This window comes from Macrobrachium rosenbergii, chromosome 42 (genome assembly GCF_040412425.1).
Source record: "Macrobrachium rosenbergii isolate ZJJX-2024 chromosome 42, ASM4041242v1, whole genome shotgun sequence".
Taxonomy (NCBI): domain Eukaryota; kingdom Metazoa; phylum Arthropoda; class Malacostraca; order Decapoda; family Palaemonidae; genus Macrobrachium; species Macrobrachium rosenbergii.
Window position 1 is genome coordinate 42871322 of NC_089782.1, and position 27032 is coordinate 42898353.

Below are 27032 nucleotides of genomic sequence, written 5' to 3' on the forward strand. Positions count from 1 at the left end.
ATATATATATATATATATATATATACACACACACATACAGTGTTACTATATTAGCGTAACAGTTTCTTCTTGACAGTGCCGGGTGGGTGCACCATTTGCCAGTGTAACTGAATAAGCACAATTTACAGTGACATAAATAAATAATTGATTTGCTTGACCCCACAAACATACCCACTAAATCAAAATAAAAAAGAACCAAAAATCAGATTAAAAAAAAAAAAAAAGATTGTTGATCAAGTATTCACCAGACAGCCAGCACATCACTGGGCACCCTTCCATGTAGGGTAAAATCCCTCGCATATCGTCGACGCGTCGGCTTGATTGATTACCTGCTCCAGCAACTTTAATTTGGGAAGGAAGCCGTAGTACATTTCGTCGGATCAGCTCAGCTCCGTCGACGAAACGACAGGCGCAGCTTCGAGTTACGTACGCAAGTCAGTGTTTGGCTTGTGGCCGGAACCCCTGGCAACTGTGTACTGTAGTGTCCGCTGGACAGTTGTACTCTCAGAGATTCCGATGATCAGGTTGGGATTGTGAAATGATTTTTTTTGGGGGGGCGAGAGGTCAGTGGGACGGGTAACACGATGTCCTTATATAGCCCATGTCCGGAGATTGTAAGAATTAGAAGCGGGGCAAGGGAGGAGAGCAAAGGGGGGACGGGGGCGTAGCCACGAAATGACCGATATAGCTGCCTTTTATAAAACTTTTTTCTCTGGTATATATTCGGTTGGATTTTTAGCTTTGTCGTCGTTATTCTAATTACTAGTGTTATTGTTATGAATATCAGATTTACCTCTGATGAAAATGCGATAAGTTTCTGATGGTTGTGTGAGGTCATGGAGCAACGTAATGAGTCACTTACGTTTGTAAACAGCACAGAATAAAATCGAATCATGTTGATCATGTTTTCCAACGTAATAGATTAAAAAATATTTCAATATAACCGGTCTTTTATTTATTATAAATAAGTGGTGCGTTTTTGCTATTCATCGACAAAAAAAAGTTGAAAATTTTATGAAGCTTATAAGGGAATAATTCTTACCTCGTTTCGAAAAAAATCGTCTTCTATTATACTTTCATGTGCAACCCATCCCATGACTCCGGCCTTTAAAAATCAAAGGTCGAAGGCAAAGGTGACCTGACAGGTGTGTCTAGCCCAGACCTTATGGGCACCAGAAAAAGAAGGCAAAGGAAGAAAATGGGGGCGTAAACCTGGGTTGGAATATAGATGTTGATGAAGAAGGTGAGAAGGAAAAGATGTACTAGAAGGAATGGTGTTATGACTTTATGATTACAGATTGCCTCGTAGCACCCATCATGCTGCCCCTTCCCACATTTACTGTTTGGAAATCAACAATTCATCCATTGCTTGGTTTAATTGCTTACTTCTTTCCATTTTCTGCCAAGCTATGGTATTCCCTTCCTGCTTCGGTTTTTCCTGACAGTTGTGAAAGGTCTGTCGCTTCCTTGTGGTTAATCACATTCCCTTTTTAATCTTCTTCATCTTAATTGCTCTTTTCTTCGGGTCTGGGCTAAAGAAGGACAAAAGGGCATCGATCTGTTCTTCCCATTAGTCTTTACAGTAAAGAAAATTAAATAAAAAAAAAACTTTTTTTAAAGTTTCTGTGACAGTTTTGTGACGACTCGTCATTCTTATTTATGTTTGTTTGTTTATTGTTTGTTATTAATCTGTTGAAATTGTAAAATCCGCAATTAAACGTTTAATTTTTAGCTTTACCCCCGTCACTTGAGATCAACTTATTGGGCACATTTACCTCTCGTTTTCACATACACGAAGTTTGCGTAAGCTCTTTCCCACTCCGCCTTTGACGCCGTCGTGCGTCATGCTATCGCTAAGAGAAGATAAGTGTCAAATAAATAAAGTGGCACCGTGATGGGTGTGGTTAATAAAGACCGCGTCACGCGACTTCATTTCCGACGTCTTTAAACATCTCGCCGCCAACACCCACAACAAGCATAAAATATTTGAGTAAATTTGCATTTGTTAGTGTGACGTCACTTCCGCGAATGTGTTTGACTTCAGTTACGCACTAGCGTAGAATAGGTATTATTGATTCCAATGTAAAGTTTAGGGGTACTGATTACCCAAAAGATGCCGCGAAATTTGCGCGTGCGGGACCCGCTTGAAGTCGGTCGAATGCAGCGCTGAAAAGACAGAGGAATGTGAAACCAAGGTCGACCTTTTCATGATTCAGGGAAATATTCCGAAAGTCGAACTACAAATAAGGAAATTGGAAGCCGGGGGCTCGGTGCTTGGTGCGCTATGGTTTTGATTCAATCTATTTTCCAAAGGCGTCCTGGTGACACAGTTTTATGTTGGTGGAAAGGCGTTGCCGTGTACCATTTTTTGATACAGTTTCTGAAAAATTATGATTGTTTATGATGTATTTTTAGGAGTTAGTCTTTATGAAACAAATTTCTTATAGTTTATGTTGAAATCTCATATAGGTCAACAGGCAATCATATAAAAACTGACTGATATACACAAGGTGTATATTAAATTAAAAAACAAATAATTTTTTATCATCGTGCTTGAAAGGAGATTTCAGTGTCCAAAGTTACGTTTGTTCCCATAAGAGGAAAATTATTTGTAAGTAGATTTCAAGATTCCCATCATTTTATACCCTGAGAAGGAGAAAACACGATACTGATGATGAAGTTGACAGATACACATAATAAAATGGAGAGACCAAGAAGAATTATTTTAACAGACTTTAATACATATTACATCGAAGATAAACCTTGTGTTTTCCGCCCATATTAAGATTTCAAATAATGAAGAAAATATTAGCCTTGCAAATGATCCTGGAGATATATTTCATGCAATCTTGAAAGTATTAAGGTATCAGATAATCGTGATGATATTAACGTTTCAGTTCATCAAGAAAATATTAATGGTTTGAATAAGTTTGGAGATATTAAACAGCAGATAGTCCCGAAGATGTATCAAAATGATCTAGATGGGCGCAGTTCAGGTTCGACGATAGAAAATTTTCATTTAACCACAGTATTGATTATCGGCGTTGTATATCTCTGACCGAAATGTAAGGAGTCTAAGTTTATGTCAGGAGAACTTTCTCCTCTTACATGACGACGCATTTTTAGAGGCTGGACGCTTGAAATAACACATTTCTTTATGCTTACTTTCATTATTGTTGAGTTATGTTTATTATCTTTTATTCATGCTTGTCTTCGCTCTTTTCACATTTCCCAGATGGGGATTCTTTACCGTGAAAGCTGGCTTTACAAGTTAGTGGCTTTTTTGCCTAGTTACATGTGAATGTTTGTACATTTTGAATATTGAGAAATAATGAATTACTCGTGGTAAAATCTAAACAGCAATGTCTATGAAATCGAGCAAAGAACATATTCTTTAATTAAATAATAATGAAACCGACTATGAGCTCTTACGAATGGTCAAAAGGCTTAGCAGTAAACTAAACTAATTATTTACTCTGCTTGCAACCAGTCGTTCACGGAAGCTGCATTTTCATAGCAGAGGCAAAAATAGCAGCCAATTGCCACTTTTACCAGTGATGGTCTGATGAACAGAGCGGATGAATCTCTCTGCATCTCTTAGCTTTGCTTTGAAGGTGGTCACCAACAACAAAGATTTTTGTAATTTCAAGAATGATATATAAAGAGACCTCATTCGTCGACTTTCTCAAATTCTGAGAATAGAATTTTTGTTTATTTTTTCCTAAGTCTCCACCGGTTGTAACGGTGATGACTAGCAAGAAAGTTTTAGGCACGTGCATTTAACCCTGTCATACTTCGATGGCGTAAAATTATGTCACCCAATTCTCACCTGTTGGGATTCTGATTACGTCACGTGTATAAAAAAAAATCTTCCTCGTCACCACATTATAACAGATCAGGTTAACAGCAAATTTTTAGAATACCTTCAGTCCTTTTGTCTGTAAATTACTTTACAACGACACAGAATACTTTCGTGTGTTTCCTGACTTGCAGTTTTTGCATGCCTTAATATTTATGTCGAGTTATGTTAATGATAAATTTCTCAAATTCTTCTCTGTTGTCTGTTTTTTATAGGAGCATACTATTGAGTGAAAGGTTCTTTTGTAAGCTAATGACCCTTTAGTCTCTCAATGTGAATGGTTCTTCATTGTGAATAATAAAGATGCAAGTTATTGGCAGACTGACATTATTAACTTTGACTTCTTGGTCTCATCCATTCATAGTCGGCAGAAGCAGTAGCCATTATGGTAACAGTACGTCAGGTTAACTTCACAGATTTAAACTGCAATTCAGCCCTGTCCCTACACCCCATTTATTTCCAACAATCACCAAATATCTGCACCCATTATGTTCAGGCTTTCTGTGTCCTTTCTCTTTCATAGAATTCATAATGAGTCAGTCAGTCCTCTATCATTTAAGGCCTGTTTGCTTGAACAATTTATTTACGCCATTCCTCCTCCACAGGATGCAGAAGGAGTCTGTCATCGAGCGGGAGATCCGTTTGGCCCGGGAAAGGGAAGAGGCCTTCAGGCGCGAAAAAGGTCTGCTCCAGAACTCCGCCGGCAACGTCGCCAACCGGCCGAATAACAACAATAACAACACCACCACAACCAACAACAACAACAACACAATATTTTCGCGGCCCTCTGCCTTCGCCAAGGAAGACCCCAGGGATGTCCAGCACCGCATGGCAACTTCCAGAATACAGCTGGAGATCCAGGAGACCTGCGAGAAGGAAAAGGAACTGAGGGATGCTGGAAAGATACTGACCACCTCCGAAGAGACAGTTGATGCTAAAGTAAGTTTATTATTTTTATAGGAAATTATTTGTACTTTGAAAGATGTTGATTACTAAAAATACAATTTTTTATTGAGAACTCATATTGTTGAAATGTTTTACACGGCTGGTGTTTAAGTAAAGAACTCTTTCTTTTCTTTTTTATCTTTATACGACATTACCTGTTATTTCCATCTTTATTACAATTACGTGAGTTATTTACTTCAGTATTTTTGTTTTAAAGCTTACACGGGGATTTGGTGAAAAATACATTTTATTTGAAAAACCTGTAAAAGCCCGAAGGAAAAAATTCCTAATGGCAGAGAAACCGGAAGTCAAGAGTAATGTTGTGGTAAGCCAAATAACGTAGACACGTTTGCTACTGAACCAATGCACAAAAAGATTTGTTGATGGTAAAACCCTTTTCAATGCAACATTAGGTGCATTATATATCGTCTTTTCTCGGTAGCGTTCAATTGCTTCAAAGCTTTGTGGTTGGATGCAGCTGAGTAGTTACATGTGCCAAGCAAATTAGTCAGTAATAATTGTATAATTGACCCCTCTGATATGCACATTTAACCCTTCTCTGGGCTCTCAAAGGTCCTTCAGCTCTAGGTATTATGAGTATATGTTACCTCAAGTGATGTTGCTTCCTTCCACTTATGTGCTTGCTTGTAAACTCCCCTGGTATTTGTTCAAAATTAATATGTAAATCTCAGATGCAGAAAAGTGGTACCGAATAATCTAGAACTCTGGTTAGATCAATGTCATAATATTTTTGTGGCAACCATTCACTGTCTTGAGGCTTCATACGAAATCTCAGTAACTTTTTAAGAATGCTGACGCTCTTCCTAATCCCTGACCTCCGTCTTGCAATTTGTAGGTGACCCGTATGTCTGATTTCACTGACATGAGCCAGATCGATAACGCCTGGAACCGAACACCCACGTCATCATCCACTTCTTCCTCGCCTTCTCCAAGAAGCCAAAGTGTCAATGGCCCTGCCCCTAACCTAAAGAGAAGCCCTTCCCCTAGGAGCCCCTCCTCCCCTGTGCCCGCGTTTAACCTTGCTCCTCCACCTTCTAGAGGCATGACCAAAAGCCTGTCCACTACTAATTTGGCTAGCCCCACGACCCCTACCGGAGTGCGAGCACCCAAGGGTCTCATGCAGAAGTTCATTGCATCAAGAGGGAAGATGACCACTTCAGCTTTCTCCTCCCCACCTCCCAACAACCTGCACATAACCTCGACCTCTCGGGGCATCCCCACGAGGCCCATGAGAGTAGAACCAAAGGTGGATTAGTTTAAGGATTTTGTCTTTGCTTGCTGTCATCGATTCAAAAATCTGTACTTTTGAAATATTAGAAAGTGTTATATTGACTGTGGTGGAAAATTTTTGCTAAACAGTTAAGATTTTAAATGAATTTAGAGATGAAATATTTACGCAGAAAGAAACTAGCTTACAAAATCCCCAGTTAATAATGTATTTTGTTATGTCAGCAGGCGGCGGTGTTACAGCGCGAGACGATTTCTAGATTGAAGCCCGCACCACAGACTAATGGAGATGCGGAACCCTCGCCTGCAACAAACAGTAACAACCAAGCCCAGCCATTCCGTCGATCTTATTGCACAGCAGAAGAAAAAATTCAGTTAGAGTTGAGGGAGATGCAGCAACGAGAGGAGGAGTTAAGGTAAAGCTAAATTCAGTCCGTTTGTGTTACTTGGGAGCAGTAGTTGTCAAGAACATAATTACTCAAGTAACAGAAACTGTGAAAACAGTATTGTCCTTCTGACTTGTTTAACCGATATTTTTTCCAAAAGTGTTCGTGATCTTTAAGTCATTTTATTTACAGTTACAGTAAAATTCATGAGACCTCTGAATTAGAAATACCACACTACCGATTTTGTATCTTGTTCTTCAATTTTGGCAAGACAATGTTATTGCTGTGATATAAGCACATGAAAAGTTCAGTTGTGTCAGTTCCGTAGGATTCTAGCGGTTCTAGAGTTGTCATGATTTTTCCAGACGTCATCGTGCCCGCTTGTTAGCGCAGTCGCAACCTAATCTTGCTGGTCTAGTTATGGACGAAGAAGACTTCGAGCCAAATGAAGACGCAGCAGACTCAGTTCACGAAATGAATGGCCTGCGTGCAGTTCTTTCTAACCCAAACCTCCTAGAAGACGAGCCAGAGCAGACACAGGTAATACTGAAAGTCAGTACAGTGCTATTTGCATGTATCAGACAGAGATTAAAGTGTTGATGGAATGAGTTCTTGCCTGGAAAATGAAGTTAATAATGGCTTATTTACAGCTAAAACATTCCATAATTGCAGGACCATCAATGACTGTGAGTTCTCTGACCTTCCTAAATATTGTGTAAGAGAGAAATGCAGAATTGTTAAACAGAAAGTGAGCAGATAATGGGTAGCTAATTGGCTGAGAGTCCTGAGGGTGGAAATAGATTTGGGGAATCTTGAGAAATAGTGCACAGGTCCCTTATTCCAAAAACATATTTTTCTTTTAATAGGATGCTCTCCCGCTGCCCTTATGTTTAGATATCTCTCCGTTTTCTAAAATGCCTTTCATTTTAAATTTGGGATCGGTTGTATAAGGACATACAGTTGCCCTTTTATCAGTCAAATGCTGGAAAAATTTAACTGAATTCAGCTTCAAACCCTATTCACATGACACTGGAGTATTGTTATTGCATGCCGCTGCTCCTTAGGGAGGTTATTCCACTGAATAAAATGTCTGGCCAGTCCTGGTTAAGTTTTTTCCCACCACCAGTGAAGGGGTGTTGTATCAGAATTATGAGTGGTTGTCAACATCTTCCTTATGGTAGGTCAACATTAGAAGCAGCACCCAAAAGTTGTCCATGTTATTCAAACAAAATGGATACTGCTAGGTAATTTTTGTCCTGGATGATACTTGCATGTACTGCATAAGTTTCTTGTGTACAGAATTAGCAAATGAAATGACCAGAGGCAGGCTAAGTAAAAAGTCTCGAGTTCTGTAAGGAACCATATAGTAGTTTCTGTTGTTCTTTTTCGAGGAAATCCCTATTTTATTGGATGAGGCTGATTTTTCCAGGTAAATAGAGAAAACAGGCAAGTGTAGGTTATGGATATTAAGAGCTTGACAACATTTCATTACGGAATGGAGACTCAGATATAATGAGGAAATATGTACGTTTGCTATCACATTTGATAATTGGTTGTAGGTTCCATAGCATATCTTATCTATAAGAAGGTTATACTAGTCTTTTGGTTTTTACAGCATTACTAGTCCGCGAGAAATCATTTTTATGGTAATTGACCCTCTTGTGCATACAATTTGATAATTACATCTTCTCTGGCTGTTTACTTGAGCAACATTCCAGTAGTCGTATTGTTCTCAGGATATGCTTTTAATTGAAAAAAATATATTCTGTTCTTTTGTGCTACTTAACCACGATAGTAGTACTGTACATTATTTAGTTTCTGTGAGGTTTGCTTTGTGTTTATCACTACAAGTGCAGCAGTGTCATAGTAGACAACAAAGTCAAGGTTGTACAGACACAAATTATTAATGATTACTGCAAACCAGTGATAAATCAGAATGCATAATACCGTACAGTATACTATGTAATATTTTTTTCTTGCTAAGAGAAACGAACGGATGATATCAAAGGCAGTATTTCCTCAAGTACCCTTGTTTAATCATTATCAAGAAATTTTGGTAGATTAATTTCTTGTATTTTCTTTGAACGAATGGCCTAGTATAGAACTAAGTTTTACCATTCTCAAATATGCAACTTGACTTCTGTTCTAACAGTGCACTAAAAATGGATAAGCAAATTAACTTATGTCTAAGCAAATGTTTTCTTTGATTGTATCCCTCTAGCATCAGTTGGAAGGGGAGGAAAGGATTTTTTGGGTTTAGAGGTGAGCCTGCTGTGGAGTAGGTTAGTCAGGAGGTCCTGACTTGTTATTTTAATGTCACCTTGTAGTTATATTTGACATCATTAGTTTGAATTTGCTTCAAGTTCAGAACTAGATTGGATATGACTTTGACCCAACGAATTCCCTAAGATATTCTTCTTCTTCTTCGTTTAACGTGCTATTTCCCATTTTTCATATGGGGTATTATGTAGGTTTATATGTTCTCAGTGCCACCCAGAGTAAATATATTTACCTTAGCCGCTCGTTTTTATGAGTTTACCCTTTAATTTTGCATTAATAGAGTACTGTCATTAAATCATCAATGTTATTATGAAAGCTAAATTTAGTTGTAGTCTATACCACTGTAGGTCCCCCACACCTTATTTTTAAAGTACTATTAGTGTTCTGCCAACATCCAGGATTTTTCTCCATTTAACAGAATTTGTTATTTAAATATATATATATATATATATATATATATATATATATATATATATATATATATATATATATATATATATATATATCTGTACAATAGTTTATTAAGGATACCAGTACGTCCTCCTCTTCCTTCATATATCTCACTTAACAGCTGTGGTTTTTGTTCTACTGCCTTCTTATTTTTTGTGAACCATGTTCATTTGCCGCTGTCTTACCTAGCAATCATTCTAATAATTTCTATGACTATCAGGCTTTCTTTACCCCTCCATCTTCCCTATGGCGTACATTTATCAATGTTCAATACTGTGCCATTTTTTTATCATGCCACCAGTAGTTGAAAAGTTATATTTTCACTGTTACATTTGTTTATAGATCCCCACGAGTAACCTATAGCATTCCTTAATTTGAGAAATTTAATAACAGTTGTACTGTAATGTGGATGAGTGTTAATCATAAAAAGTGGGAATGAAAATTGTGCTTGATAAAGTATTTATAAAAGGGATTTAATGTTTCTTATTCAGTAGTATGAAGAAGGATTGTCGAGAGTTTATCATTTATGCAATTACTCTTTTGACAAGCCGTTGAAAAGGGGATTTAGTGTTTTTTTTTATTCAGTAATATGATAGGGATAGTCGAGAGTTTATCATATATGCAAATACTGTTTTGACGAGCCCTTGAAAAGGGGATTTAGTGTTTTTTTTTATTCAGTAATATGATAAGGATAGTCGAGAGTTTATCATTTATGCAAATACTGTTTTGACAGGCCGTTGATAAGGGGATTTAATGTATTTCTTATTCAGTAATATGATGAGGATAGTCGACAGTTATTATTAATGCAAATATTGTTTTGACAGGCCGTTGAAAAGGGGATTTAGTGTTTTTTTATTCAGTAATATGATAAGGATAGTCGAGAGTTTATCATTTATGCAAATATTGTTTTGACAGGCCGTTGAAAAGGAGATTTAATGTATTTTTTATTCAGTAATATGATAAGGATAGTCGAGAGTTTATTATTAATGCAAATACTGTTTTGACAGGCCGTTGAAAAGGGGATTTAGTGTTTTTTTTATTCAGTAATATGATAAGGATAGTCGAGAGTTTATCATTAATGCAAATATTGTTTTGACAGGCCGTTGAAAAGGGCGTTTAGTGTTTTTGTATTCAGTAATATGATAAGGATAGTCGAGAGTTTATCATTTATGCAAATATTGTTTTGACAGGCCGTTGAAAAGGGGGTTAGGCGTCGAAGTGCCCTGATCGCCCAGTGGGAAAACCGTATCCAAAAGGCTGACACGTGAGCCTGTATTACAGGTAAGTTGGTTCAAGTCGGTCCTGGTGTCTTAAAATAGAGAGAAGAATCAGATGAATTGTAGTTTAAACATCATTGCTTTGTATCCCTTAATTCTTGAGAGTGAATAAAAATTTTTTACTACAATTATAAAGGTGACATTTGTGTGCTTACATGAAACTCTTGAGGTACACTTCAGTGCCTGTACAATGTTTCTTGGAAAAGCTTTGTGGTATTTTGTGTTTTGCATGGTTAGATGGTGAATAGTTCTTTTCATTGAGAAATGTGTTTATGAATGCTCTTAGTAAGATAAGTGGAAGGAATGACTGATGACTTAACCTGTCCATTGCTTTTTTGCCTTTTTAAGTCTTTCGCCAAATTCCGTCTCAAAAGAACCTGAATTTATCATGATTATCTAGATTTTTTTTTTTTTTTTTTTTTTTTTTTAAACACTCAACCTTATTAGTTCTTTCTCCGTCTAGTGTTATTTCATCCCTTGAGTAAACAATGGCTTCATTTCTGTTTTTCTCTTATTAAAGTGCAGTCTTCTTAGACTGAATTCTATTATGCAATATTTGTTACGTTCTGCTGTTTTGCTCATTAAAAGAACATCCCCTGCATACTCTAAGCCTGCGAAGTTTTTACAGTTACTTCAATCTAAACATTCATCTCATTCTCTAACAACTTTTTTCAATATAAAATCCACGAGAAATGCACAATGCAAGTGTAACATAACACTTCCCTCTAGCAAACAACTACTTACTGCAAATTCTCCTGACAGAACTCCGTCATCATTAATATTTTGCATTTGGTTCATGCATGGATAGTTTCATTTAATTTAACATATTTAGCAGAAATATTAGTCATGTTAGTCCTTCCATAATATTTTTCTGTTGACACTGTTAAGTGTCTTCTCGTAATTAATGAAGCCATCCGAAGGGGATTTTCAAATTCATTACACTGCTGAAATATTTGGTCTCTGCAACTTCTGCCTTAAAAAAAAATAAATTAATTCATCCCTTAACAGAAAAACCTGGAAAAATAAATTGAGAACTTTTGAGATTGTTAATGATTCCTTCTCTGTTTTCAGATGCATTAGTTACTTGTGTTTGAGCAAGTTCAGCCATATGCAGACAGCAGGCCAGCTCACTTGTGGCAGCCATTAGCTGAGTGGAACTTGCAGCTTTACTTATGATATAGATTTGGTCTGTATATTTAACTATGCTAGAATGGTCAGTCTATTTTTCTGTTTGCTTATATATTTTTTACTAATTTAAACGTTGAAGAAAACGCTACCATTGATGTCAGCTGGCTGCTGTGGCCATGATTGTGATTTATAGTGTGATATAGTATTTTTTTTTTATTCACAAGTAATTGAAATGCTTTCCAGTGTTATTAGCAGGGTTGTAGATGAGGGCTAGTTTCTATAACCGATACTGTAAGTTTATCACTTACAAAACTGCAAGTCTTTTACCTTCTATGAAGATCTATTTTAATTGTGTACAGTAAATACCTGTAGGTTCTTTTTTTTTTTTTTTTTGTCTTAACAAATTGTAGATTAACACTTTTGGGGTAATTTATATACATTATATAAATACAGTATATATTAGAAGAGGATTCTTCTCTCCATAGCCTTATTTGTACATATGTAGAATATGCAGTGTTATTAAGCGGTAATTAATCATTATAGGATTATCTTTTTAATCAGCTGCAATGTATTTGTAATGTTGATTAATCCTTTGTATGTTATTTTAGAAAATAACGTAGATTAAGGTTATATGAGATGCTGTAACGGCAAGTCTGCAGGCGGAATTTTCAGACAGGGGCCCCTGAGCCCTCAGCTGTACCACTTTGCACAAATAAAAAGCTTCCAGTCTAAAATAAGGACAAAACGTTGGTTTTTTTTTAACCTTTGGCTTAGACTAAGGTGACAGGATGTCAGACATTTTCCATCCAATGAAAACAAGAACCTGGCTTTTGTTTATTTTTAATTTTGAAATTCGATTTAAGTGTTGTAAATCTGATAATTAAACTGCGAGTTAAATGAAAATTTAAACTTGGCGGTTGTTTGCCAGAAAGGGAACACAACCTTCCAGTTCACAGAAGTAAACGCATTACTATAAAATGATGACTTCCCGTGCTGTTAAACTGATATAAATGTAATTAGTAGTAGCATAATTACTAACTTCATATGTAGAAATCATTCTCATTTTCAATTCACTTATATCAGAACGCTGTATCTCCGTACTGGTGTGGTAGAACTGATTTATGTATGGCCACAGTGGAGGTGCCTAAATTTCCACAGATTTCTTATATTTCATCTAAATATTCTATGCTATCTACTAAATACGCTGTATACCGATGTAATGAACATTATATCTATATTGTTGACGCATAAAATATTTTGATCACCGTAAAATACAGAAGAAAACTATAGAGTCTCTGTAGTAATTGCTGACTAAAATAGCGGTTTATTTTTTTTATCAACCAATAGATGTCCTCAGTAGTCTCCTCCAGAAAACGATTCCACTTTGCACGATGGGGTTACACTTCTAAGGCTATTGTTGGAATCTTGACATCTGTCGGTTTTTGTTGCATTCTGATATCTACATCAACATTTTTATGAAAGGTTGTGCCATACTTATACCAAATAAAACCTCTGTTATTACATGCATTGTATATTTTCTACGAACTGTAACTTCCACTACTTGTGATTATGGACTCCTCTCATCTATACATCTCATGTTTCTCTTTTACATTACTTACCATGTAGGTTAAAACGCATGTTCTATAATTCCAGTTTACTTGAGAAGAAAGATACTGGCTTGAACTTAAATATTTTGACCGAGCAAAGGATTACGTAAACATTCTGGGATGTGATATTGATGATTAATGAAGTGAAATCAGAAAAAGCATTTAGATCCTCTGTTTTGGGGGTAACTTTCATAGGCTATCTTTACTGACGATGTAGATTGGTGCATATAGGCTACTAAAATGACCGCCCCATTTCCACGTCAGTAGAACTTTACTTGACACCACAGTAGGTCCCTGTTGTTGTTAGTGTTCGCACGCTGTAGCGTTTGTGTCCCTTTGCTGGACTGATTAAATTCTCGTCGACTGTCCACTACGGTTCCTTGTGCTTCTTATTGAAGGAAATTCGGGAGTTGTATCATTACTCTTGAAGACGCTTCACTTAGCAATGGTACGTACTTTTTCTGACCTTTTTTTTTACATTACCAAAAATGACGTAATCGTGTTCAGAAAGTTACAACAGCCCTTGTAAGCTTATCTCTCCATCTGTCCTCATGAAGGTGGTGAATTCTATTCATGCATTGACTTTTATTTTCCCACAGGACGATTTTTTAAAATCTGTCCTCTAAGTTGTATGATCAGTTTTGAGAGCGCTGAGCCAGGCTGTTACATCACTGTGAGTTTTGTTGTTATCATGACATTCTAAGGGTTATCATGCCAGAGATTTCCAGGAAAGAATAGAGAATATGTGATATAGGTTCTTATGTCAGAGATTTCTAGGAAAGAACAGAGAAATAGTTTGGTACAGAGTACTTGATTATGACACGGACATGGGGTTTTGGGATAAGGATAATAATGTGTATAGCATTTCTTTCAAGTAACAATTCCATTATATCTGCTTCACGAAGATTTGCTTTTACATATGTAAAACTTGTCCGATCACCTCCAAAATGTCATGATGGGCTGGAAAATGTCAGTCACTAAAGTCAAAGTTATCAGCCAAATTAGTGTCGAAAAATATGTATTTTGCAAGCGTTAGACAGAATTTATATTCTTTTTCATTGCTGTTGAACAGCTTGATAAAAATTTCATCTCATTTCTGACCAACTGGAAAATATGTGATCGATGATTGATAATCATGACCAATTGTTTAAACGAAGAAAAGATTCCGCGTCCAGTGATCCCCAAAGTGTAGCAACGATTTGTACTAAACTCATGCTTCTAGGGTAGATTCCCATAACAACGATCCAGAATCTCAGAATTTCACGAGGTAGTTTAAAAGGGTTAAATAACAAATCGGATACTGGAAGATTTAATTTTTAGATTTCACATTTTCTGGGGGAGGAATGGCAGGATGTTACCTTGGGTTACATCTCTCAGTGATCAGATTAGAGCACCGTTCTGCGTATCTACATCTTCAACTCAGCTGGAAGGAAGAATATAATGTTGTCGTAAACTTTGTAAGTGAAACTTGAACACAATTTCAATTCAAACTTTGCGGGTATTTCCGAGTTAAGATGCCTAACCTTAAACGCATTATGCAGGAGATACTTTTACATTAAACGACGTTTCGTAGGCAAACCATGCTACTGAAATACATCAGAATTCATTTGAGTCGTTATTTTAAAAGTCGTTCTACTCCACTGATTGACTACAAGATTCTATATCCCAATTATGTAAGATATAATGTTGGTTCTCCTGTATAGTACGTCATGACTTGAAATGTATCGCCAAATCATCTTTGCGAAACTCCTTGGAGATTTCTAAATTTTGGTGAAAGTAATTCTTCTTTAGCCTTTTATGCGTAGGATAGAAATGATAGACGTATTTTTCTTTCATAACTAACTTATTACAATATTATTTTACAATACTTTGTAATAGTAATAACCATAGTGCTTCTTTTCAATTTACAGGGAAGCCTGAATATTAGACACCCGTTTTCGTTCACTGTTCATTGTCGAATTTTCCCGTTCTCTGCAATGCTTGTAGGACAATGGCTAACTCGTGTAATCGAAAGATGGATCAATAAGTTGAAAAGAGTACAATATGCGTTTATCCTAAGCTTTAACGTAGACTTCTAAGAGACTATCTGAGTTAATCAGCTACTGAATTAATGAAGTGTGATCTATATAGATAAAAAAAAAACATATGGAAGTGTCTTTGACCTACGTTTCCGTACGAGAAGAAACATATTAGACTTCGGCGCACATTATGGGCAGCAATGCCAAATGGAGCCATTCCATTTATTCATGCGTTATAGATTGTCATGATAGTCATTTTTTTCAGTGACGGAATCAGCTGTTTGTCAGTCTATCGGTTTTTCTTAGTAATATTAGGTAACAATAAAAAAAATCACCCTTTAAATGAAGATGAATTAATTGTAATATTCACACAAACTTAAATTGCACATTAAGCTTTCCATTCCCATTACCGCATGTATTTTCAATTAGTATTGAAGAAAGATGTACTTATAATTACCCCATACAGTATTTCACATATGTGTATGATTCCATAGCGCATGCTAAGATGATTAATAAATTGCTATAATAACTAATGTCCTGAAACGGTAGAGAAATATTTTTGCACTGAGTGACAGAACATTCGTTAAAACATATTAGGAGAACATGAAATCTACCGTAATTGTAAGTAAATATACATGAAAATTTCCGTTTTAAATTTAGTAGTTCAAAGGCGAATAGAAATAATTTTACATTTACCTCACCTACTGCACCTCAAATTATTTGCTAGGGAAATTTTCGTAGTTTTACTGGTGATAATCAAATTAATTTTTCAATGCTGTGTAACCCACTCTATTTTTCACAGTAATGCTTGTTACCAATAGATGTCACATGTTTTCGTAATGACGTAATGTTTGATGGAAAGGAAAGAGTGTTCTTACAGATTCCTTGTTTGTCTCGACCAATCAGGAATCTTTTCCATTTCCTTTGCTGAAAACTTGACACGGTCTCTTGTGATTGGCTTATTGTTAGTGTTAGTGATTCTGTCTGTGTTTAAAGATATCTTTACTTCATGTGCAATAGATGACATTCAAACAAATTTGTTGTGGCTTTTTAGTTCGATTTAAGGTAAGTTGTCGTGTAATTAAAACGTCTAAACATTAGTGCGAAGATGTTAAAGATATTCGTGCTGTCTGTTAAACCGGCTGAGCATCGGAACGTCTAGTGTCGGCAATGTTATTAGTGTAGGGATAATAAAACGAAATTTTATACTGAAATGATATCGTGGACTTTTATTTTTGGTGGTGTCTATTATCGTATTATTGCATCAGCACTCGTTATATGGATCGATAACTTTGCAGCTAGTTATTTGCTAAAATAAGGGAAACTAGGTTTCTTGATACTTTAAGAATGCGAATGACCGTTGAAAGGGTTAAGTTCTTAAATGTGATACAGAAATGAATACCTTTGCTAAGTGGTCTGGAACATTGGTCAGTGTGCAGAGTTCAGCTGAAGAACCCATTTAAACTTTTCTGTGTTAATTGTGTCGTGTGCTAATTAGGCCTAATATCCATCCGGAAAGTGAAAAACTATCTGGAACCAAGTATTTGTTTTAATGCATACAGCCATCTTGGGCTATCGAATAAACTGAAGGGAACAATATGGAAACTTAATTACGAATGAACTAGTTTTTGGTGTCTCCAACTTTGGTAACCGTACATCCTCGCGTAGTTTATTAATCAAAATATAAGGTTCTGTGATTTAAAACCTTCCAGCAGTTAGGGTCATTCCCCATATTGTTTCTGGTTGTTCAACTGGTCATTTTATTCTGTTGAAGCATTAATCAAAATATAAGATTCTGTGATTGAAAACCTTAAAGCAGTTAGCTGCTTTGTATTGCAGGGCAGTTTATGATCATTTCCAATATTTTTGAACCATGTTACGGTCCAGTTTCGGTACGAAGAAAGTTTGTGGCAGGGCAGTTTAAAGGCATGCATTCCAATGTTTTTGATTAAGAGTTACGGTCCAGTTTCCTTAAAACACTTTGATTCAGCTATAGACGGTTATATTATGGACTTTTCCTTATTTTCAATTTACATTTTAATGTATCTAGAACATTCATTCACGAACTTTTAAACTTTTCAGTCGTGTGAAATTTTTTTAGGCATGCGGGGTGGGCAGAGTCTTAAGTATGGATGGCTGTAGGTGGTATATTTAAAGGGGAAGTCTGGATTTTTTGTATGTAAAGTATGCGTAGTCTTTTGAGCGAAGCTCATAACTTAGCATTTGAAATTAACCTTAACTAGTGCTGTTCGTCTTTTTTAACTACCCTATGTAACTGTTGGTACTTATTGAAATTTTGTTGACCTTGGAAGGTTTAAAATTTAAAATTGTGGATTGGTTGACATGGCATACTTTGCTCCAACAGGTTAAATGTAGGTAGTCTGCGAATATTTGTTTGTAGTTAAACCTTTCGATTTCTTGAAAGGTAATAATACCGGAAATAGTTTTTTTAAGGTAATAAGAAAATAATGAAATTTTACAGCTTACGAGTCTTGATGGAGTTGGATGTATTGTTTGGGGTCTTTGATAGCTGCTCGAACGAAATTTTACAGCTTACAAGTTTTGATGGAGTTGGATGTAATGTTTGGGGTGTTTGACAGCTGCACGAACAGGGTAATATGGTGCTCTTGTTTCCCAGTTCATTTTCTGAAGCTGTCTTTTACTTGTAGCTATTTTTGCAAGTTGACCAGACTACTGGTAACACTACTAAATTGTCTGACCATATTTTAATCTGGATCAAATGGAGTTTGACAACTAGTTGGGGTAATGAAAAAATTAAGCATAGTGATCACAAAGTAGTGCAATGTGGCTGCAGGTATTAGAGGGACATCAAACTGATTTCTGCACAAACATTTCATATTGCTGAGCTGAGTTATGCAGTGACGCTAAATTAAATCTAAACATTGTGGGAGAAACCCTAGGCCTTACAGGATACGGGGGCAGGTAATTTGGAAAGTGCGAAGGTACCGTTAGATTTTGTGAAGGGAGAGATCTCTGCAACGTAAACGATTGGGGGAAAGATTGCTATAAACTTCAGTGATTGCTATATAGCTGAGATTGTTGGCCAGACTGCTATAAAGCTCAATGATAGGTTGTGGGCCTGATTGTTATGAAATTCAATGATTGATTGTGGGCCAGATTGGCATTGAGTACAATTTTGGGCCAGATTGCCATTAAATACAATTGTGGGCCAGATTGCCATTAAATACAATTATTGTGGGCCAGATTGTTATATACCTGATTGTGGGCCAGATTGCTATAAAGTTCAATGATTGTGGGCCAGATTGCTATAAAGCTCAATGATTGATTGTGGGCCAGATTGCTATAAAGTTAAATGACACAAGTGGGCCAGATTGCTATAAAGTTAAATGACAAAGTGGGCCAGATAGTTATAAAGTTCAATGATTGTGGGCCAGATAGTTAAAGTTCAATGATTGTGGGCCAGATAGTTATAAAGTTCAATGATTGTGGGCCAGATAGTTATAAAGTTCAATGATTGATTGTGGGCCAGGTTGCTATAAAGTTCAATGATTGATTGTGGGCCAGGTTGCTATAAAGTTTAATGATTGATTGTGGGCCAGGTTGCTATAAAGTTCAATGATTGATTGTGGGCCAGATTGCTATAAAGTTCAATGATTGATTGTGGGCTGATAAAGTTCAATGATTGATTGTGGGCATAAAGTTCAATTGCTTGTTATAAAGTTCAATGATTGATTGTGGGCCAGATTGCTATAAAGTTCAATGATTGATTGTGGGCCAGATTGCTATAAAGTTCAATGATTGATTGTGGGCCAGATTGCTATAAAGTTCAATGATTGATTGTGGGCCAGATTGCTATAAAGTTCAATGATTGATTGTGGGCCAGATTGCTATAAAGTTCAATGATTGATTGTGGGCCAGATTGCTATAAACTTCAATGATTGATTGTGGGCCAAATTGCTATAAAGTTCAATGATTGATTGTGGGCCAGGTTGCTATAAAGTTCAATGATTGATTGTGGGCCAGATTGCTATAAAGTTCAATGATTGATTGTGGGCCAAATTGCTATAAAGTTCAATGATTGATTGTGGGCCAAATTTCACTGATTGTGGGCAGATTGCTATAAAGTTGAATGATTGATTGTGGGTCAGAATTGCTATAAAGTTCTGACTGATTGTTCAATGATTTGATTGTGGGTCAGATTGCTATAAAGTTCACTGATTGATTGTGGGTCAGATTGCTATGAAGTTCACTGAGTGATTGTGGGTCAGATTGCTATAAAGTTCACTGATTGATTGTGGTCCAGATTGCCATAAAGTTCAAGTTCAATGTTCATTGATTGTGGGCCAGATTGCTATAAAGTTCAGTGATTGTGGGCCAGATTGCTATAAAGTTGTGATTGTGGGCCAGATTGCTATATAGTTCAGTGATTGTGGGCCAGATTGCTATATAGTTCAATGATTGTGGGCTAGACTGCTATGAAGTTCAATGATCGACTGTGGTCCAGATTGCCATAAGTTCAGTAATTTGATTGTTGGCCAGAGTGCCATAAAGATCAATGATTGTGGACTAGATTGCCTTAAAGTTCATGCACATCTGTGCACCTCAACGTATAAGTCTTACTGAGGAAGGTTTTGCGCCAAGCTAATATAACTTTGAATTTGGTTCCTGAATATCTGGGACCTTTTTAAAGGTAAATCGGTCACTTCATCCTCAGCCTTGATAAGCTTTAATTGTATATGGGTTAGTGTGAAGTAGAATATTAATAAAATTTGATGGATATCACTTATGAAAATGAAGTTTTAAGATTCATTGCCAATGTTGCTGTGTACAGTACTCCTGATTATGCATTTAATACCTTAATAGAAAGCTCATTAGTAAAACCATATTGTTTCATTAATACCGCAGGTGGTAGCAAGATGCAGACTTAATTTAGTCGTGACACATAACTGAAATTATTGAAGTCTACGATAACCACTAGAACTTGCAGAATAAATTTGCTGTTTTGATACTTACGACCATACCTACTATTACCTATTACTGTTGAGGGTATAAATATTTCAAAGCTTTGAATTTAAAATAACTGGCCGTACTGGAAATACCGGTAATGCTTTCAAACTGCTCGGAATGTGGAACCTATTGTATATGAACGGAGAACGATGTGGAATTTTTGAAGAGATTTGCTTGGTACCAGTTTAACTGAGGATAATACAGTAATTTACACCTGAAGCTTCTGGGGAAACAGAGACCTTAAGGATAGGGCTGGGTCTGTGCGGTGCTCTCTATCTAGGAAATTTTAGTAATCGAATTAAGTCGTAGCACTTAGCTCCGAAAGATTTCAGAACCCAGCGTTGTTTTAGGTGCTATGGGCGTTTTAAGCTGTTTTTATTTACTGTAATCCACGTAATAATTATAGTTTACTGATATAATTTTTTTTACAGGTTGTGCTCTTTTCTCAAGCCTGCAGAAACACTTGTGCACAGTGGGCGACTAATAGTAGCTACGAATTTTGGCATTGGATTTTTACTTTTAATCAGGCTAATGAATTTGGCAAATCCGCAAAGTAACAGAAGGTATGTATCGATACTAGTAAGTAAAACTTGAGGAAAACCATTCCGAACACTATTATGGCAAATCCTTGTCTAGATTTAGTGGGACTGTCTGGGACCACCAATTGTTGGGGGCGGGACCAACATTGTGGTAAAATTTTACAATAACTTATTAGATCTTAAACCTGAAATCTTCATTTTTATCATCTTGAAATGGAAGTATCTGCTCCAAAGTTGAACGTCAATGACAGTGAACTTTGGCCGCAAATCACGAACCTTGAGGGGCAGCGTTTTTTAAGAAGGTAAATGCCAAAACCTAACTCTGGACTAAGCAACATCAGGAAAGGTAGTTGTTTTACCTTATAATAGCTCTTCGTTGGGGGAGTCAGTAGAGCTGCGGACTGTCACTCGATGGGCCGGAGTTCAATTCCCCGGCCGGCTGATGAAGAGTTGGAGGAATTTATTTCTGGTGATATAAATTTCTCGCTATAATGTGGTTCGGATTCCACAATAAGCTGTAGGTCCCTTTGCTAAGTAACCAATTGGTTCTTAGCCACGTAAAATAAGTCTAATCCTTCGGGCCAGCCCTAGGAGAGCTGTTAATCAGCTCAGTGGTCTGGTAAAACTAAGGTATACTTAACTTTTACACTTTTAATAAAAGTGTATTAGTGCAAATGAGGATGACACTTACTTTGCGTCACAGTTGTTGATCTTGAGATTAACATTTAAAGTAATTTTTAAAATTTTCAGATAACAGAATATTTTAAGTTTTTACTGATTTTGCTTGTTACACATTTATCTGAAAAGTCGGCGTTCGCTTAAATGGTTAGGTTAAATAGCCAAGGTCAGGCATGTGAAATTCTACTGTGATAAGTATTAATTTAGCTACACTCGGATTAGTATTAGACTAGTTTTGTCAGTGGATGATAGAGTAAACACTCATTTAAATGATTCATTATAACAATTTTTTAGTCTTAAATTGTCATGTTTTGAAGTTAACATGAATATGTCAATGTTCAATGTAGACTAGTTAATGGAGGTAGTGAACATAATTCACTTGGAAAAGTTAAGTTTTAGAATTTAGGGGATCACAGCCAACTATGATATCTTTTGAAGTCCTGAATGATCTCTCGGAAGCCACCGAATCAAATACCTAGGTCTCCTTAAGAAATTAAAACTGCTAAGGGTTCTGGTCTAGAATTTTGTTCAGTGGGCCACTTTCAATTTTTGAATGAAAGTGTAAACTGTGGACCTGTTGTTAGCGAACAGTACTAACTGCATTATCAAATCTGCAAAAATACAAGCTGAGAGAATGGTTTACTTTGCAATGGGTTATGTTTTAAAATGACCATCTTAATTTTTTCCTAGTAATCTGTTCCAATTACTAGGGTAGAATTGACTTAAAAACGGTGTGAATGTTGCTCACGTGAATTGTTTGGTTTGGGAACTTCTGATGAATTGGTTGAGCTGTTGATTTAGCCGAATTAATTTAGACCTTGTTGTAAAAAACTAAGTCCATATCTAGCTGTACTTGAAATTGACTGCCTTTTCGTCAGTATATAGCTAATGAATTCGTAGAAAGCATGAACTGGAGAATACAAATTTAAATTCAGACCTGAAGTAATATGAAAAAATCAACCTGGTAAATGTGGGATAGGCAAGGATAGTTTTCGAACTTTAAGTTTCTTCAGACTTGGTGGCTTTCTGGGCTTTGAAACTAGGTATGCATTAGAATTTGCATAAATTATTAGTATAAACTATTCACTGCAAAAGGTGAAAAGGGAAATATTGCATCTAGGGATTTAAATCTTTGCAAAATTGATACTTCAGGCCATTATGAAACCACGTGTAATATATTTGATGTTTTGCAGTATGTTTTAAAATTGTAACTTCGAAATTCCAACTACGAAATCTTAAGATTTTTGAATTCCAGATGCAGTTAACCATTTTGAAGCTACAATATTCGATAATGTTTTGCAGTCACACTCGGCTTTAAAATCCTGACTTCGAAAATCTAAGATTTATTTGAATTCCAGATGCAGTTAACCTCGAGAAATGGAGTTTTGAGCGTGTCGAGTAAAAGTGCTGGATCCCATTGGGCTGATGTCGACTCAGTTGTCTAATTTCACTTTCATTAAAATTGATGTTTTATTGTAGAGGTAAGATGTATTTTGCTACTCTATATTCAATTTAAAATAAAACTTAAGTAGCTTAGTAGTTTTGTTTGACCAACTTGAAAGGGATATAATCAAAGCAGTCATTGATGGAGGCAAATGGAGTTTAAAAACAGTTTTAATGGAGTGGCTATTCTATTCTTGTTTAAGGACTGATCAAAAATGTTTCGTCTGATCTCTGCGTGGTTAGTTTTTCTGGAAAATGCTTTGTATCGGTAAAACAGCTTTCATCCGGCAAATTTAATTGCTGGTTAGCCAGTTTAGTTCTTCTATAACGACAGTGCACTCTAATCCTAAACTGGCTATATGATGGTGGTTAATGAGGAACAGGGTAACTTTTAGTAGATGTGTACTTTAACTTGAGAATCTATGGTAAATATATAATTTTTTTAAATGTTCTCCAGTTATATTTAAAACCTCTGGGTATTCATGTAAACAATGTTCTCAATCTTTTCTTCTAGACTAGTTATGGGTGTTGAGCTTTGATAGTTAGAAAATTCCGGAATGAAGGTAAAGCGCCATACTGAAATCCATTGCATGTGGAAGCTGTCAAAACCACAAGATGCAGCGCAAAATTAGACTGGCCTAACTAGAACAAGGACGAAAACGAAAGCTTAAATCAGCAGGTTGCAGGTGGCCTTACTGAGACAGTGCAACCGTCATTGAGCATGGCTATAGCAAAAAGCTTGCCTAGGAATCTGGATGGACGAAAACGAAAGCTTAAATCAGCAGGTTGCAGGTGGCCTTACTGAGAAAGTGCAACCGCCATTGAGCATGACTAGCAAAAAGCTTGCCTAGGAACCTGGGTAATGTAGTATACATCTTGTGCTATCAGAACTGACTGTACCAGTGAAGCTTGGCAGTGTCCTCTGGATCGCGGTCTTCCGAGTTGAGTACTATTGCAGGTGGTAGTTTTTCCCTGCCTATTATATTTTCTTGTAGCTATTTTTTTCTTTTTGCCTGATAACTTTAATTGAGCAGTTACTGCTATTTACTGTTCAGACTTTGCTGGACGTAAGTTGGTTTCTGGGGACTGACTAATCATATCTCCCTTGAAACTGGCCCAGAATTTCAGTTGCTGTATTTGTCACCCTTGCTGAAAGTTGGTCATTTTCTGAATTGCCTTAGTGTGAAGACTTAATGCTAGTTTCTTTTAGCACAGACGTCTTGTTTCTGATTAACCCCCTTTGCAATAACTTCAATTTCTGGTGCCATCTTCAACTTAAGCTAGATGAACTTCATTAGCAATTTTGGGCACTCCAAGCTTAATGGCACCCCTGCAAAATAGATCAGATGTGAGGTAAATGCTGAGGTCTATGCGTCTGTTTGGCTAATACATCATCCTCCATCGGTCAGTAACATTGCTTTGGTTAAAAAATCATCCTGCTTCAGTTCTCTGCTGAAGCCTGGCTTTGTCACCAATCCCAGGGAGAACTACGCCAATATTCTTGGCTTACTGTGTCTATGAACTATCAGATGACTTGACAACTGAGCTTTAAAAGCTTTTAACCGTCTTTAGACTTCTGGAGTGCTTGACTGGATTGCGGATGGCTTCGTTGGCAGAGTCTGTGAATTACTGAAGTTACAGCGTTTCTTTGATATATTATTTCTAAAATATATTAAACTTTACTTCAGTATGCATTGTTAATGCAAAATGCACCCAGTACGTAGTGTTTAGTGCTGAAGTGAGGGATCTTAGGGTATTAATATTTCCACTGTCTGTTTGTGTTGGTGATCATAGTTAGTCCCCAGAATTCTGGATAAACTACTCTTAGAGACAATATTGGTTTCTACAGTAGAATTCTTAATGGTAGTTGGATAGCTGATGGGCACAGGTACTATATATAATTGGTATGTTAAGTACCGTAGTAGGTCACTACTGAGAACAATAAAGGTACGACAGTTATACTGACAAAAACTATAATACCTAGGAATTACGTGAAACTGTTTGATGGTAAGTTTTGATAACCCCATATGCACTTATTTTCAGCCTTTTAATGGAAAAAAAGGGGCTTTCTCTAAAGTACCTAGCTTTACACTGTTAAATTATAGCTGTTGCAAATGGCTATTAAGAAAATGGTTTGAGTGCTTGAAACAGGAGGTAAATCTGGAATCTAAATGCTCAAGTGTAAAGTTCAGTTTGAATATATTTAGATCCAGCTGGAAACATTCCGGTGTTAAGTGAAACTGGAAAGAAAGGTATTTTATATTCTGTAGTTAAGTATAAAGGAGAAACAAAAATTGTATTAATGAAATAACCTGGTACCTTCAAATAATCCAGAGATTTAATTTTTCAGATAAGCAGGTCGGAAGTTTTAATTACAGTGAAGCACTGGTTCCTGTGTACTGTAATAGACCCTCGGTTCTGAATGAAATCGACAAACTACTAGTTGAAGAGGTACTCAAGACATTATTTGCAAGGTATTGATAGTCTTCTGGTTTCTATTATGATAATTTTAAGAACATCTTGGGTTTGAGTTGTAGTCAATTGAAATTTTTTTTGAGAGTAAAGAATGTTTAAGCCATAGTTCTATTAAATTCAGTATTATGGGTATATCATAGGTAAATATTTTCTTACAAGGAGAACTTGCCAGGAAATCTACAGAATACACTAAAGAAAATACTTCACGTAGGTTATTGCTGAATCTGCTTTTGCAAGTTAGCTGTGAGGTCTGAGGTTTTCAATCTTTGTAAGTGTACAAACTTTGTTTTTGATGTTTCTGGATGTATCCAAATTTTTCTATACTTTAGTACAAAAAAGCAATATTTTCTCTCAATTCAAGAGCGGTTCATATTGTCACTCTTATTTCTTTTGGAGAAGTGTTACGATTCTGATGTCTCTTTGGTTTAATCTTATTCTTTTGGTCAAGGGTTGCATGGTAAAGTTCTGGAGAGCGAGGGAAGCTTTTTTTTGTATTTAAAATGAATAACATCTTGCACTCTGCTTATTATAGCGAACATTAATGTAGCTGGTTATTATAATAAGTGTAATAACTTGGTTAATGTAGCCGACTACTTTTCCCTCTAGACCCGGCGTGGATTGATTAAGGATATAGCATCCTGGTCTCTGGAGACTTACAAGAAACAAGTTTGTGGACTTCCTGGACTGATTTCAAGAAAGTTTGTCTTGTGATGTACTCTCGCAGTTTAGAGGTAGTGTTGATGAACATAAGGAGTAACATTTACTTACTGAAGTAAAAATACTTTTATACTTTATGACGTAGTTTTTAATGAATTCAAGATACTTATATTTTTAGTACAGCCAGTCAATAATTTAGCATATTAAGACTTACCAAAAGATAGAAGTTAATGGAATGTGGTTGGGAATGCGATACTAATCTTACATCATATTGCAGGTGGAGTGTTTGTTAATGGGGAAGTGAAAATGTGAGCAATTGACGTGATCATCAGTCTACTGAAACTGCTTACACTGTAACGTCTGAAGTTGAAGATATCTAACAATTCAGATCTAGTCTGAAGTTTTTAATAAATTCGGAGCTTCCCACAAATCGAATGAATGGTAACGATTATCCGGCCCCATGGGATATGTTGGTGGTGTAGAAATAAAAAATAGAATATCCATACACAATGGCTCTCAACCCAAGGAGCTTAATTTATGTTCGGCTTTTTTAGCTCAACGAAAGTTTGTCTAATAAAACTATGTATTATATACTGTAGTTTTATTTAGAACTGATTAGATGGATTGGGTTTCAAATTTCTCAGTAAAGAATCTTTCACACTTGAAAGAAGGGAATACTAAAGTTGGGAACTAGAAAGAAGGGAATACTAAAGTTGGGAACTAGCAATACTAAAGTTGGGAACTAGCAAGTCTTTAACTTCTCAATTACTACCACAGCAAAAAAATTCATGGCATTCGATCCTCGCTGAACTGTGCTGGATAACACCTGTAGTAGCAGCATTCAGTGATCTTCAACCCAGGGAGGGGGGTCTTCGATTACATTTTCTCCGACTTGCAGCAACGGCTTTTCAGGTAGTGACCCTGGCCAGCAGGCAGGTAGACGCTTCATTGGGAGGTGGCCTTCTTAAAATTGACTCCACGTGCAGCGTAGCATTCAGGCTTAAAAGCCCTGGTAGGCAGGGGCTCCAACAACAGCTAGCCTTTTCCAAACTG

General features: G+C 36.4%; 1 protein-coding gene and 1 long non-coding RNA gene across 12 annotated transcripts in view; both read left to right on the forward strand.

Annotated features, from left to right (window-relative positions):
* mdu (meduse) overlaps positions 1 to 12318 on the forward strand; it is a 452262-nt gene extending 439944 nt beyond the window's left edge. For 7 of the 11 annotated variants that reach the window (XM_067086252.1, XM_067086255.1, XM_067086257.1 and 4 more), the window contains 6 exons: positions 4465 to 4798; positions 5661 to 6071; positions 6281 to 6468; positions 6804 to 6978; positions 10359 to 10449; positions 11517 to 12318. In XM_067086252.1, coding sequence (XP_066942353.1) covers positions 4465 to 4798; positions 5661 to 6071; positions 6281 to 6468; positions 6804 to 6978; positions 10359 to 10436 — 1186 coding nt within the window. In that variant the 3' untranslated portion in view covers positions 10437 to 10449; positions 11517 to 12318. Of the gene's footprint in view, positions 1 to 4464; positions 4799 to 5660; positions 6072 to 6277; positions 6469 to 6803; positions 6979 to 9715; positions 9752 to 9992; positions 10029 to 10358; positions 10450 to 11516 lie in introns of those variants that run through there. The other 4 variants (XM_067086250.1, XM_067086251.1, XM_067086253.1 and 1 more) reach the window with 3 other exon arrangements.
* A 3833-nt stretch (positions 12319 to 16151) lies between these two features.
* LOC136828346 (uncharacterized) lies at positions 16152 to 26503 on the forward strand. The gene is made up of 6 exons (XR_010850011.1): positions 16152 to 16263; positions 20619 to 20750; positions 22763 to 22885; positions 25198 to 25321; positions 25929 to 26053; positions 26257 to 26503. It is a non-coding gene; the product is annotated as an uncharacterized lncRNA (long non-coding RNA).
* The last annotated feature ends 529 nt before the right edge of the window (positions 26504 to 27032 follow it).